The 15,340-nt window shown below is 36.3% G+C and overlaps 1 protein-coding gene across 1 annotated transcript in view; it reads right to left on the bottom strand.

Annotated features, from left to right (window-relative positions):
* Positions 1 to 819: 819 nt before the first annotated feature.
* The window catches only part of LOC110458948 (multidrug resistance-associated protein 1-like), a 36,104-nt gene continuing 21,583 nt past the window's right edge, over positions 820 to 15,340 (bottom strand). Inside the window, exons 20-30 of the mRNA XM_021510943.1 lie at positions 15,176 to 15,326; positions 13,205 to 13,463; positions 12,102 to 12,412; positions 11,138 to 11,337; positions 9,722 to 9,845; positions 7,486 to 7,587; positions 5,702 to 5,848; positions 3,837 to 3,995; positions 3,294 to 3,460; positions 2,786 to 2,980; positions 820 to 2,324 (exon numbers count right to left, since the gene is read on the bottom strand). Coding sequence (XP_021366618.1) covers positions 2,183 to 2,324; positions 2,786 to 2,980; positions 3,294 to 3,460; positions 3,837 to 3,995; positions 5,702 to 5,848; positions 7,486 to 7,587; positions 9,722 to 9,845; positions 11,138 to 11,337; positions 12,102 to 12,412; positions 13,205 to 13,463; positions 15,176 to 15,326 — 1,957 coding nt within the window. The 3' untranslated portion in view covers positions 820 to 2,182. The remainder of the gene's footprint in view (positions 2,325 to 2,785; positions 2,981 to 3,293; positions 3,461 to 3,836; positions 3,996 to 5,701; positions 5,849 to 7,485; positions 7,588 to 9,721; positions 9,846 to 11,137; positions 11,338 to 12,101; positions 12,413 to 13,204; positions 13,464 to 15,175; positions 15,327 to 15,340) is intronic.

Here is a 15,340-nt window from a genome sequence, read left to right as displayed (position 1 = left end):
AGCAGCTGGTTAATAAAAGTGTATTTATTACATTCCATGGTATGCTACCTTGATATTTCAGACAAATATCTCCCCTACGTAATTTATTATAAAATAATAGTACTAATTCGAGGTTCTTATATACCGCTTTATCACTACCTAGTTCGTAGGTCGTCTCAAAGCGGTTCACAAATCATTGTCCGTGGTTAGATGGCCTTCGCAACCAGCCAATATCTTTCTCAACTTCCTGGGGAGCATACAGCCAGAGCTGCCATTTCGGCGCTCACAACTAGCATTGAACAATTCTAGCACTGTCCAACCACGTACTCATTTACAGCTGAGTAGACAAGCGGAATAAAGTAACTTGCTCAAAGATACAACACAGTGCCACGCCGTGACTCGAACCCGAAACCCTTCGGTCACGAGCCCGGCGTCCTACCACTAGACTACCGTGCTCCGTACTTTAATGTAATGTACACATATATCAAAGACATACTGTTTTCGCTGTAGTTGAACTTTTATAGTTTTTTTTATAGGTATAGGACCGATTTACCATTACAAAGAATTTCTGTTATCACCAAATGCGAAGGGTGATTTAAAGAATGGCGAATATAGATGTTCATAGGTTAAGGAATGACTGGGCGAATATGCCCCGATATACAGTACCTATAACTACATGCAATGTGACCACATGTATCGCTGATATCGACACTCCACACAGCATGGCTATGGGTCCAAGACTATGCTGAATGGTAGACGTGTGATATCCTGTGCATGCTATGAAGTAAACAGACTTTACACCCACTGTAGTAATGAATGAATAGACAATGGATATTCAAGAGATATATTTTATTCTTCTCACACACATGCCTTCCTCGTATTCTCCTCTGAGAAATGCAAAATACAACTTTATCGTAAAGGAAATGTAAGTTACAATCGACGCACAAGGCATGATTAACCAAAATGAACGCGTACATCCTAAACTACATTAAACATGGCAACATTGGTAAAATGGAATTAAACACAACTCACTTTGCCTTACTTTTATCAAAGTTCTTTTTATAAAATGCACTAATGTTTCGTTATGATAATTATTGAGTTTTGTGATATGCATATTTTTTTACACAAAGATTGGTTATAATAATTTTGAATGCACAAAAGATACCGCCAAGATACATAGATATATGTACCGTTTTCCGAGCTTTAGGAATGAGTGCACACAATAAACAGAAATATTAAATACGGCCAGTATACACTTAGCCTTCTTGTTATTTAAATTAGTTCATTAATAATTAGAAAATATATCAAGATTGAACGGCATTGTTCTCAACTTCATGCTAGTATGAACGCCAATCGGTTACATACATGTTCCATGAAGCCCTGGTGGTCTTAGTGGGTTCATGATACATATGTATGTAACCGATATATCCTTTTGTTTACATTCCTAAATTTAAGTAATTTTTTACCTAACTCCAGATATTCCATCCTATTTTCAATATTGAAGTGTTTATGTCGGCAGTGCTAACGAGATTCCTGGAACAGCCTAACGTCATCAAAATGTTTGCTTCTAAGGTTGTCATATGTTATTCGGGGTGGTAGGAGACGCTTCCTATTGGCACTGATCTTATTGCGTTCATAGCCCCATGGGCGCAATGTTTAGGGTAATGCTTATAGAGGATCTTGCAGTAGAAGTGATATGTATAGAAATCTAATTTAACATTTAAACATTGTGTTTGTATGTTATGAATTATTACAACTTAACGATCGTAGAAGTCAGTGATATACAAGAATTGATTTGAAACATCATTTAAATCTAGTTTCAGCTAGAGTTTTACGTAATCACAAAAGTGAATATCATATTGACGATTTTTACACTGCATACATAAAACATTTTCCCGCAGTTAAAGTTTCGCCTATTCGCTTTGATGAATAAGATTTTGAAGAATGCAGTGAAAGATTGAGCGGATGAACATGTACTTGTAGACATTTTAGTACACCCGTCAATCCTGTGACCACACATTAGTCAATATACCGTATGCAGGTGATGACAGTGCCAAAAAGAGCATCTTTCTATTGTATGAAAAGTATCGTTCACCATATATTTAATTAATATCAGACCAGTCTGCACATCTGATAAACACACAAATATGTTTATCACGTTCCCTGCCAAGGGATGTCGAATGTTTCCTTGGTAACGTGTCGTCTATCTTAGTTTGTTTTCGGTATCAAACCAGTCCACTAGATCCGCATCCTTCGCCATGCTGTAGAATACAGTGTCTTTATCCGTCAATAAGGTCTGGGGGCGATCAAACTCGACTATCAATCCTTTATCGAGTACCATCACTCTATGTAATAGAAAAGACACATTAGCTGCTATCTTAATACGTATGTTTTTAAGTTGATGGACAATAAAAATCCTTTATGAAATTCCATTGATTTCGACATTGAAGAGTAATACAAATGGCAAGAATGAATCATTACAATGATAAATGGAAGAGGGTTTTATAGATTATTTATTGATCTTCAGCTAAAGCACCTCCAACTTATTAGTTTGTTAAATTTACAAAATTGATATAATGAGTAGAAAAACGATAAGGAAAAATACATGATAAAATATTTATTCAGACTATAAAGAAGGCCAATCAAATTAAATATGTTATTGCTTCATATGACCCTTAACCCAATGACCCTTAACCCATTGACCCTTAACCCAATGACCCTTAACCCATTTACAAATCATTACTAGTACTAATGGTCAACACAAATGCACACATGAATGAATTATGTTTAATGAGTTCACCAATACCTGTCATAGTCCATGATAGTGTTGAGTCTATGGGCGATGGTGAGAACAGTGCATTCCTCAAACTCCATCTTTATGGTTTGTTGTATCAAGTCATCTGTTTCCATGTCAACGGCTGCAGTCGCTTCGTCCAGAATCAGGATTTTGTTTTTGTGAAGCAGAGCCCGGCCAAGACAAACCAACTGTCGCTGTCCAGCACTTCGTGGTAAAGGCACATATTAGAAACACGTTTAATAAATGTAAGGACATGTATGTGTTGTTCTCTTATTACAGCATATATATGAGACATGAGAGGGTTTAAACTATGGTATTTCACGTGACACACGGGAGAGACAATATCATGCTTATTTGTATGGTGACGCCATAATAATGATAATAATGTTAGAATTAGTTAATTATAATATTTCTATGAGGATGGAAATAGCTTGACTGACTTAGGCTGAATTAACAAGAGGATGTGTAACGTATAATGATGCATTTAACGATGGATGGACCGTCTACACTAACCTACCTCAAGTTCAAACCGCCTTCTCCACACTCATGATAGATGTTGTTCTGCTGTCCGGATACATATTGTTTGAGATGAGCACTTTCCAGCGCTCGCCAAACAGCTTCATCAGAAAACCGATTGGAGGGGTCTAAGTTAGCTCTGATGGAGTCAGAAAATATCACTGGATCCTAAAGAATAACATATAAATATGATTCATAAATATTGTCGACACACAGGGATAAAACTCTGCACGAGCGAAAGTGAGCGAATCCCCTGGATATCGAGGATAGGGTGGAGGATAGGGGTATCGGAAGTTGATCTAAACCCATAAAACTTGTAAAATTGTTCTTAACACCTTAGTTTATAGAAACACATAAAATGAAATAGGTGGGTAAAGGAATGATAATATACACGTAATATAATACACTAAGTTTAAAAATACAATTACGAATAAAATATGATATGTAACACATAATAATATGCAAACACTGTGAGGAATTACGAAACATACGTTACGCATTTAGAAGAACTACAGTACATCACATACACAGGACGGAATATTACCTGGGGTAAAATGGTAATCCTCGGGCGTAGGTCATGAAGACCGAGATCAGCTATCCTTCTCTGGTCTATAGTGATACTTCCCGAGGCGGCTTCAGTAAGACGAAACAACGCCAGCACCAGCGAGGACTTCCCAGCCCCGGTACGTCCTACTATACCTACCTGTTAAAGGACCACAATGTAGCAAAGGTTAAAAACAGTCCTGGTTTTCGTTTTTGCTATTGAACCACGTAAATAAATACAACATATTTGAATGATACACGTGTCTACTGTTTGTTAATATAGGATATCCACGAATATGTGTTCCACGAAACCATTTAAATGGCTTCAAACCACGAAGGAAAGTAACCACGAACATTTCATGTTATACAGTACTATAATTACCAGAGTCCGGGAGATTTATTCTCGGTCCCGTAATACGATTTAAAAATATGTGTATAAGTTTAAGCAAAGGGGTATTATTAAATATCAGATTTAAAAAAAAAGTCAATGTAAGATATATAATGCACAAATTAATGTTTTCGATTAAGGTGTATAAAACACAATTAAGACATTATCCATGGAATGTTTATCTGAAACATATGGTTTGCTCTCTTAACAATTAAAATATAATCGAATTCGGTTGCAAATATTCAGTTTATATGAAACAATTTTTCATAGTACACGTTTTGTTCGTGGCAAAACAAAAATATAATAATTATATAACAAGTTAGTCAGAGAGAGAGAGACAGTCAAACAGAGAGACAGACAGATACTTCACGACAAAAATAGTGCGTGCCACATGTGGTACAATGGCAATAGTGTTAAAGAACATGAAAATCAATTACAGCATATTGATAACAACAATACAAATCAATCACACAAAAACATGCGGCGCATGATAAATGTTGTAATAAACGAAAATCGAAAACGAGAATAGGTAAAGCAATAATAATATAAGTAGTACAAGCCTAGATACCAATCAATACACCTTACCTACTTAACTTGGCAATCTCGCAATTATCAGTTAATAGGTTCTGTCATTTTGTCTCCGGAGTTAAGCTGAATAAAACGTTGAGGGAAGTTGTAACAATTTGTATAAAATTTTATTTTATAACAGGGCATTTCAACATAATTTATTGAGAAATCATAAGGATTTGCCAATGCTAGTCCCTCAATGATCGAAGATGAATTTAATGCATAAGACGATTTCCATAATGAGTCCAGGTAGTTTTAACATTAGAAACTTAGCTAGTGATAATGTGTATGAAAGCCAGGTACGTCAGACTGCCGTGTACCTAATACATGTATAATACAATCTTGCTAACAATGATTGTATCAAACCACAAGGTATACAAAGATCATGTACCAATTATTACTGGGTAACAGATTCAAGGGGAAATCTTGTTTACTATTTATTTAGTTTATATCTAATTATTTTCATTTGAATAGCAGTTAAATTTCAAAATTATGACAGAATACTCCACTATTGCAAAGGAAGAGTTAAAATATAATTATATTCTATCATACGAGTGAAGCATACATGATGGTCCACGGGAAAAAAGCATTTATTTCATATTCATTACATTTTTAAAAACGGCGAAAATGTCCCTGTCTCAAATAAACAGAGCTATTGATAGCGTCATTATTTGCAGCTTATTCTATAAAAGTCAACTTGATAGTAAGGCTACTTATTTGAACAAGAAAATCTGTGTCTTTGATGGCAGTAAATTAGAACGCCGCTCTGATTGGTCAATTCGAAAAGTGATATATTTACACTGTAACCAATGTTAGTTTCAATATCTGTCACGTTGTGGACGACATAAGTTTAATCGAGCTGATACAACCAAAATCTAACCGACAAAAGATGTGATAAAATCTGATCCCACCTTCTCGCCACTGTGTATTTCACAGTTAACGCCGTTGAGTACCAACTCGAGGCCAGGACGGTATCTGGTCGTGTAGTTTTTAAACTTGACTGTACCATCGTCAGGCCAGCTGTCGTGCGGGTGGTGGGCGGGGTTATCCCACTCCGCCTGGCAATAAAAAAATAACATAATACTGTAATAATGGATCGGGATATTCCACTCTGTCTGGAAATATACAATACAACATAATTGTTTCTATAAATTATTAATGGGGATATGGGGACACTATGTCATGCAATATAAAAAAAATATAATATTGTGATAATGAATTAATTGGGTTGTGTCACTCTACCTAGTCACATACATTAAAATATAACATGACATTCTAATAATGGATAAGGATGTCTACTCTGTCTGGGAATATAAAATGTAATATTAAATGGGTATATTCTATTTTTGTCTGGCAAAACAAAATATTATACCTTATTGAAAAAATGGATTTGATTATCGTAGACTGCCTGATAATACAAATAGTATTCCGATAAGGGATGGGGCTATCCCTCTTTGTATGGGAATACAAAAATAGTACATGTTAATGAATGTTATTGGGCCCAGTATTACCACAGTATTTGTTTGAAATAATATACAAAATATTTGAAGAATCAAAATTGTTTGTTTATAACATGCTATCTTTACACGTTGTTGATTCAAGCTTATATTAGAAGTTGCACTGTTTCAAATTTGAGGTTTGGAATTGTTTTGGTATGAAGTGTTTTTGAGCGTAAATGTTTGATACGGTGTTGAGACCGCTAAAAATCAACGTTATTGTGATAGAGTGTCTCAAACAGCACATCAACGTTATAGTGATAGAGTGTCTCAAACAGCACATCGAAGTTATAGTGATAGAGTGTCTCCAACAGCACATCGACGTTATAGTGATAGAGTGTCTCAAACAGCACATCGACGTTATAGTGATAGAGTGTCTCAAACAGCACATCGACGTTATAGTGATAGAGTGTCTCAAACAGCACATCGACGTTATAGTGATAGAGTGTCTCAAACAGCACATCGACGTTATAGTGATAGAGTGTCTCAAACAGCACATCGACGTTATAGTGATAGAGTGTCTCAAACAGCACATCGACGTTATAGTGATAGAGTGTCTCAAACAGCACATCGACGTTATAGTGATAGAGTGTCTCAAACAGCACATCGACGTTATAGTGATAGAGTGTCTCAAACAGCACATCGACGTTATAGTGATAGAGTGTCTCAAACAGCACATCGACGTTATAGTGATAGAGTGTCTCAAACAGCACATCGACGTTATAGTGATAGAGTGTCTCAAACAGCACATCGACGTTATAGTGATAGAGTGTCTCAAACAGCACATCGACGTTATAGTGATAGAGTGTCTCAAACAGCACATCGACGTTATAGTGATAGAGTGTCTCAAACAGCACATCGACGTTATAGTGATAGAGTGTCTCAAACAGCACATCGACGTTATAGTGATAGAGTGTCTCAAACAGCACATCGACGTTATAGTGATAGAGTGTCTCAAACAGCACATCGACGTTATAGTGATAGAGTGTCTCAAACAGCACATCAACGTTATAGTGATAGAGTGTCTCAAACAGCACATCAACGTTATAGTGATAGAGTGTCTCAAACAGCACATCAACGTTATAGTGATAGAGTGTCTCAAACAGCACATCGATGACAGTGTATCTCTATAAAATGCAAACATTTTCGATAATATCAAATTTTCATTATATCAATTGATATCTCAACTCAATACGTACCTCTGCCGGAAGTTCTGTGTACTCGCTAACTCGCTCAGCGGACACGATGTTCATTTCCATTTCACTGACGGAGTACACACAGACAGCAATACCGAACACTATCTGTATAAACAGATAGACAGACATCAATACCGAACACTATCTGTATAAACAGATAGACAGACAGCAATACCAAACACTATCTGTATACACAGATAGACAGACATCAATACCAAACACTATCTGTATACACAGATAGACATAGTCGTTAAATTAACTACATTTTTATATATCAATCATGACGTCTGAATCAAACATCTACTGATGAAGACAGATAATCCGATATATCTATATTTCCTTTTTAGGGTTATTATATAAACCTTCCAATCTCTGATGTTATATTAACAGTACGAAATGCTACACGTGAATGTTTCTAATCACAAACCTTATGTCAGACAAACTGTTTGAGTGATCAGGGACCAATCATGACGTGCTGTCGGTTTTAAATTATGCCGTAAATCCCACAATGGTACCGATTAACGTGCTTTGACTGTCAGAAATCCTAACCATAAAAAACACCGTCTTAATCCTGCCAAAACGGTTGCTCCGCCGTTTGATAAAACAGTTTGATTAAAATGTATTTTTAACGGAATTTGACCACAAAGTACGAAAACAATGTCGAACGTATATACTAGGATAAAAATTCATCCTTTATACATGTATGTAGTAGGTGACATATTTCTGTTTAAACATACTCCATAAGCCAACGTTATCTTTGTAATTTGCTCGATAAATCTGTATAACACTAGCCAACATTACAATCCAAACTCCAATACAATGGAATGTGCTCGAGAAATCTTTATATCATTAGCCAAAATTACAATCCAAACTCCAATACAATGTTATTTGCTCGAGAAATCTTTATATCACTAGCCAACATTACAATCCAAACTCCAATACAATGTAATTTGCTCGAGAAATCTTTATATCACTAGCCAAAAATAAAATCCAAACTCCAATACAATGTAATTTGCTCGAGAAATCTTTATATCACTAGCCAAAATTACAATCTAAACTACAATACAATGTAATTTGCTCATGAAATCTTTATATCACCAGCCAAACTTACAATCCAAACTCCTATACAATGTAATTTGCTCGAGAAATCTTTATATCACTAGCCAAAATTATAATTCAAACTCCAATACAATGTAATTTGCTCGAGAAATCTTTATATCACTAGTCAAAATTATAATTCAAACTCCTATACAATGTAATTTGCTCGAGAAATATTTATATCACTAGCCAAAATTACAATCCAAACTCCAATACAATGTAATTTGCTCGAGAAATATTTATATCACTAGCCAAAATTACAATCCAAACACCAATACAATGTAATTTGCTCGAGAAATATTTATATCACTAGCCAAACTTACAATCCAAACTCCTATACGATGTAATTTGCTCGAGAAATCTTTATATCACTAGCCAAAATTATAATTCAAAATCCAATACAATGTAATTTGCTCGAGAAATCTTTATATCACTAGCCAAACTTACAATCCAAACTCCTATACGATGTAATTTGCTCGAGAAATCTTTATATCACTAGCCAAAATTATAATTCAAACTCCAATACAATGTAATTTGCTCGTGAAATCTTTATATCACTAGCCAAAATTACAATCCAAACTCCAATACAATGGAATTGGCTCGAGAAATATTTATATCACTAGCCAAAATTACAATCCAAACTCCAATACAATGTAATTTGCTCGAGAAATATTTATATCACTAGCCAAAATTACAATCCAATCTCCAATACAATGTAATTTGCTCGAGAAATATTTATATCACTAGCCAAATTTACAATCCAAACTCCAATACAATGTAATTTGCTCGAGAAATATTTATATTACTAGCCAAAAATACAATCCAAACTCCAATACAATGTAATTTGCTCGAGAAATATTTATATTACTAGCCAAATTTACAATCCAAACTCCTATATAATCCATGTGTTAATAAACACAAACACGTATGCTTAGCATCATACATGTGTTTGTGTTAGGTGACGCACCTTTGAAATCACGGACGAATTAAGTAAAAAGGAGATTTCCATGTGTAAATGATAAAAAGCTATATAATAAGTATCGTGGCTGTTTCGTAAACAAGCCGTTGTTTCGTATACAGGCACGAAACAAGCCATTGTTTCGTATACAAGTCATTGCTATATTTTTTTCGGAAACAGTACCTGTGATGCGTACGTCAGCGAGAGACCGGCGTCACTTCCGGTTACAGTGGGGGACAACACCGTAAATAAAGCTGCAACTAGGACCAGGGTATTACTGAGTGATTCCGAAGCTATACCAATCCACCTACAAAACAAATACATACAAAACAATAGAAGTAATTCATATAACATTTGTACAACATCCATTCAAGCTTCTGCACTTCTCTCAGAGAGGAACGTTGATAGTCTAAATATCAGAACGCTCGCTGGCTCTGCTATATAGCGAAAGTACACTAAGACGACTCGCTCAATGACACACAACGACGACCCGCCAAATGATAACCAAAATCGGAAAAGATCCCTATATACATCTAAAGATGTACCACAGAGCAAGTTCAGCGCCCTGCAGAATCGGACTTTTTGTTCTGTGTCTTCTGCTTAATAGAAACCAGAATGTATATTCTGCTCCCATTGTGACATGTCTTACATCACTACCTTATTGTTCACAGCTTTTGATGTTGAGAGGCGTTAAAACTAAATCATACATACAGTAAAACCTCGATATGATGCCACTCGATCTATTTTTAACTTCGTTCAACGCTAAAATATCCCAATGAGCCTTTTTCCTGGTTTTTGTTATCATTCCTTGATACATTTTCCTTATTTTATCGCCAAACTCCTTTATAATATAACGCCGAAATTTAGGCAAATGGTGACAGTATAACGAGGTTTAACTATACAATAGATATATAAATAAGACAAACAAATATCCCTTAAAACTATTGTTAGCCGTGTTGAATAGCGTGGTTTCAAACATATTCACCAGCAATTCACTATTGATTGAACTCTGTCACACTACGCGTTCTCGTGTCCGCGAGACTTCAACACATAGCCCGATAAGCCCGTGCACAGAAACACGTGACCGCATCACATGTGTCCCAGACCCGTTCATCATTCTTCAAGTTGCAGTAAGAATAGTCCGGTGTAAGGACTCACACAACTAAATCAGCAAGTGTTTCATACGTTTGTAGTTCCTATCTGAAATAAGTTCCGGCTAATTACTGGGCCACTGAAGGAGTTTACTAAGGAACTGATGACAGAATTTTAGATAAATGAAATGTTCAGGTATTCAACTTTTGAAAAATATATACTTTTGATATATTTCCATGTCTGTGTGCGGATTTGGACATGGGGTAAAATGTCTGGGGAAGTTTCTGTTTTGGGTCACCGGTTTATGCCACTAAACCTACCAAAAAAGTCATTTTGTAGCCTTTGCAAGATATGTATTTATGAATCTAGACAGTTGTCACTAGTATTGTACTTAAAATATTAAAGTTATTAGCTAAATGTTTGGTAATAACATAGTAAATGATTTAGTTGTGTGAGTCCTAACAGAAATTCGTTTGTGATAACGTCAAAACGGCCCGACCAACTAACCGTGAAGCGCCGTTGGCGCCGTGATAGAAGGCGAGGTTGGTATCGACCCGTCTCTCCGATTCCTGTATGAACCTGTCCACGGACCCGTACGCTCTGATCACACTAGCTCCCGTTATCGTCTCCCCGAAGTGGTTGTAAACGGGAGACCGTGTCACCGATTCTATCCTCTTCAGCTGCCTAGCGGTCGGTAGATAAAATTTCTGTAAGAGAATGAAATAACAGATTTATAAGTAAGCGATATTTGCTGATAACAATAGGAGTGTATTATTTTGTTTCACAGATCTCATACTGTACAACCATGATTATCATGGTGTAAACACTTCCTCTTTGAAAAGTACATTATATTTATTGTTTTGACATATCATGTCCCACGTTATGATCATATAATGAACACTATCAAAATATGTTTTTCTTATATGTAATCAAGAGTCTAATTGAACGATTTTTTTCAATTCTTTTGAAAATTACTTATATTACTTATATAGGAAGTAGCAGTGTACTAAGATTTCTGAACATGTTTAATATCAACCAGAGAAGCGAACACAATTTCTATGTTTAAGTGAATGTTTGACGTTTAGTGTCTTTGCGAATCAAAAGGGCTACAAATGATTGTTCTTAACAAATATCTGTTGTAATTAAGGTTCGTTTGAACCAAATAGTCGACAGATGATTGTTTTGAACATGAATCAAAAGAACAGTTATATTCTTATCAATGAACTTTCGAGAACACCAAGCACCATATTCATGAAACTGATCTCATGTTCAAGTTTGTTGTAACCCACTCAAATTATAACACGTTAAAACCAAAGTGTAAACCTTGAAAATAGTATTTGGCTTTTCGCCTCTCCAACATTCTTCCAAATCAATGACACAATTGAACAAAAGATTGAGCTTAAGCACACAATCTGAATTTGAGCATTTGAACGGTTGCATGATTATTGGAAAGGTCAACGACCGTACGTACCAAAAGGATGATAAAGAGAACACCGGCCGGTGCGAGAGCTATCAAAAACTGCGGCGTCTGGATTCCGATGACGATGAAAGTCAAAAGTAAGACAGAGAAGTAGTACAGGAGAAGTCTGAACGTGCGTGGAAGTCGATCATCTATGACGTCCAGGTCACTGGAGAACCTGTTCAGTACCCTACCGATGGGCGTGGTGTCGTAGAAGGACATGGGCGACCGCAGTATACAGTCTAGCATGGAGGAGTGAAAGTATTTGCTCGCGCGTACCATTCGGAACAGGTACAGGAACACGAACAGGAACATGGCTATTCCTGTGACAGGGGAAATATAAAATGGCTTGTAAATCCGGTTCTTTTAAAAAAAAAATGTCCATTGAACATATTTCAACGAATTAAGTATGTGCAAACGTAATTTAACATGATATCCTTATAGGAATATTTCTTTTCAAATTCAAAGTTGTCTAACCTAAAACTGATCACCACTTTCCAAGTACTTTGTGTTTGGCAAAAATATTTTGAACTTGTACGTTTACTATTCAAATGGTATATAGCGACGTTACATTAATCTGTAATAAGGCTTTAAGGCTGACGTGTTCATAACGATAGTTCAACGGACATATACATGTCAGTCTCTTTTGCAACCGAGTTGTACATGGATGCTACGCTAGGACATAGTATCTAACGTTAATGTATTCCTCACATATGCCGCTCCACAGCAAGCAGAAGAGAACGTACGCTCTGCACGATCTAGCTATATAAATGAACGTTAGATAATATGTCATTTTAAAGCATTCTGTTGGGTCGAAAATAAGATTACAAGCCCAGTGAAATATTTTTAGCAAGACCTGGATCAGCCCTAATGTCTTGGTGTTGACTATGTTAACCTCGTAATGCACCATTTTATTAGCTAATGCAAGAATTTGATATAACGTTATTACAATTGAGAATTCCGATTTTTAATTGGTATACTTGAATATAACTTATCAGGCGGTTGGATTTCCAGGTGACTTATCATCATAACATGACTTCAACCTTAAGTCGCTGCCAAAAGAAATTGACAAAGTATAAAGTTCCAAAAAAATGAGCGATCAATTCTGTTTTTACCTTGGGCCAAACCGATGATGAAATACGTTGTGAGGTAGTAGATATTTTTGTCTGTGAAATCCTGAATATAGTCCATGGTTGAGTTTGTTTGGGCAGTCACATTGATTGCCTGGTCCATCTCAACGTCTGTCGTCCAAAAGTCGATCCAGAAATTGAGAAAAGCTCCTATAGCTTGTGATGCTGCTAATAAGGATACTGCCAATATAGTGGCTCCTACCCCCATAGCCTTCATATAGCCAAAGTACACTCGCCAGCTCACCTGTCAAGTAGACAAATATAGCCAAAGTACACTCGCCAGCTCACCTGCCAAGTAGACAAATATAGCCAATGTACGTTCGCCAACTCATCTGTCAAGAAGAAAAAATAAAGCCAATGCACAGTCGCCATCTGACCTGCCAAGAAGAAACGATATAGCCAATGTATGCTCGCCAACTCATCTGTCAAGAAAAAAAAGTAGCCAAAGTACACTCGCCAGATCACCTGTTGAGTAGAAAAAAGTAAATATAGCAAAAGTACAATCTCACCTGTCGAGTTGTAAAAAATAAATATTGCGAATATACACTCGCCAATTGACTTTTCAAATAAAAAAAAAAGTCAAAATACCTCGCAAACTCACTTGGCAAAAATGAGAAAATATGCAAGTAAGATTCAAGTAATGTCATGTCCTCATAGCGAGGGTCGGGTAGAAACCATGAAACTGTATGGTACACATTTGTGAATAATCAATAACAAAGCTGAGGAGTCGACGGCCGCAATATTAACCCATTAACATGTCTATACTGATATATGTTATAACGTGTGAATGGAACTGCAGTGGAACTAACACTCCACATTTACATGTCTATACTGATATATGTTTTTACGTGTGAATGGAACTGCAGTGGAACTAACACTCCACATTTTCATGTCTATACTGATACATGTTATTACGTGTGAATGGAACTGCAGTGGAACTAACACTCCACATTTTCATGTCTATACTGATATATGTTATTACGTGTGAATGGAACTGTAGTGGAACTAACACTCCACATTTACATGTCTATACTGATATATGTTTTTACGTGTGGATGGAACTGCAGTGGAACTAACACTCCACATTTACATGTCTATACTGATATATGTTTTTACGCGTGAATGGAACTGCAGTGGAACTAACACTCCACATTTAAATGTCTATACTGATATATGTTTTTACGTGTGAATGGAACTGCAGTGGAACTATCACTCCACATTTTCATGTCTATACTGATACATGTTATTACGTGTGAATGGAACTGCAGTGGAATTAACACTCCACATTTACATGTATATACTGATATATCTTATTACGTGTGAATGGAACTGCAGTGGAACTAACCCTCCACATTTACATGTCTATACTGATATATGTTTTTACGCGTGAATGGAACTGCAGTGGAACTAACACTCCACATTTACATGTCTATACTGATATATGTTTTTACGTGTGAATGGAACTTCAGTGGAACTAACACTCCACATTTTCATGTCTATACTGATATATGTTATTACGTGTGAATGGAACTGTAGTGGAACTAACACTCCACATTTTCATGTCTATACTGATACATGTTATTACGTGCGAATGGAACTGCAGTGGAACTAACACTCCACATTTACATGTCTATACTGATATATGTTATTACGTGTTAATGGAACTGTAGTGGAACTAACACTCCACATTTACATGTATATACTGATATATGTTATTACGTGTGAATGGAACTGCAGTGGAACTAACACTCCACATTAAAATGACGTAGGTCCAATATTTAACGATTGCCGGCGTGACAACCGTGGACAAACAAACAAAATCAAACGCAACAGGAAACGGTTCAAACAATACCGGAACCGGATGATAGGGGTTTCGAAAGGATAAGTGAACAATGTTTATATCATATGATTGAATATGAAATGTACTATTGTTGACTGTAAGATTAATGTACATACAACTCCCTCTTTCGTCGTTTCTTCCGTGATGAGGCGCCCGGAATGAAATCTTTGCTCCTCGTCACACTTGGGAGAGGACTGTGAAAGGGACATCAGCGACTCGACGGTAGCGGCCGACGTAGTACTGATAGTCCTCCTCCTCAAGGATTTCCTAGAATATAAAGT

This window comes from Mizuhopecten yessoensis, unplaced genomic scaffold (assembly GCF_002113885.1).
Source record: "Mizuhopecten yessoensis strain PY_sf001 unplaced genomic scaffold, ASM211388v2 scaffold1311, whole genome shotgun sequence".
Taxonomy (NCBI): domain Eukaryota; kingdom Metazoa; phylum Mollusca; class Bivalvia; order Pectinida; family Pectinidae; genus Mizuhopecten; species Mizuhopecten yessoensis.
Note: the sequence above shows the minus strand (reverse complement) of the source record. Positions and strands in the feature narration are given on the sequence as shown.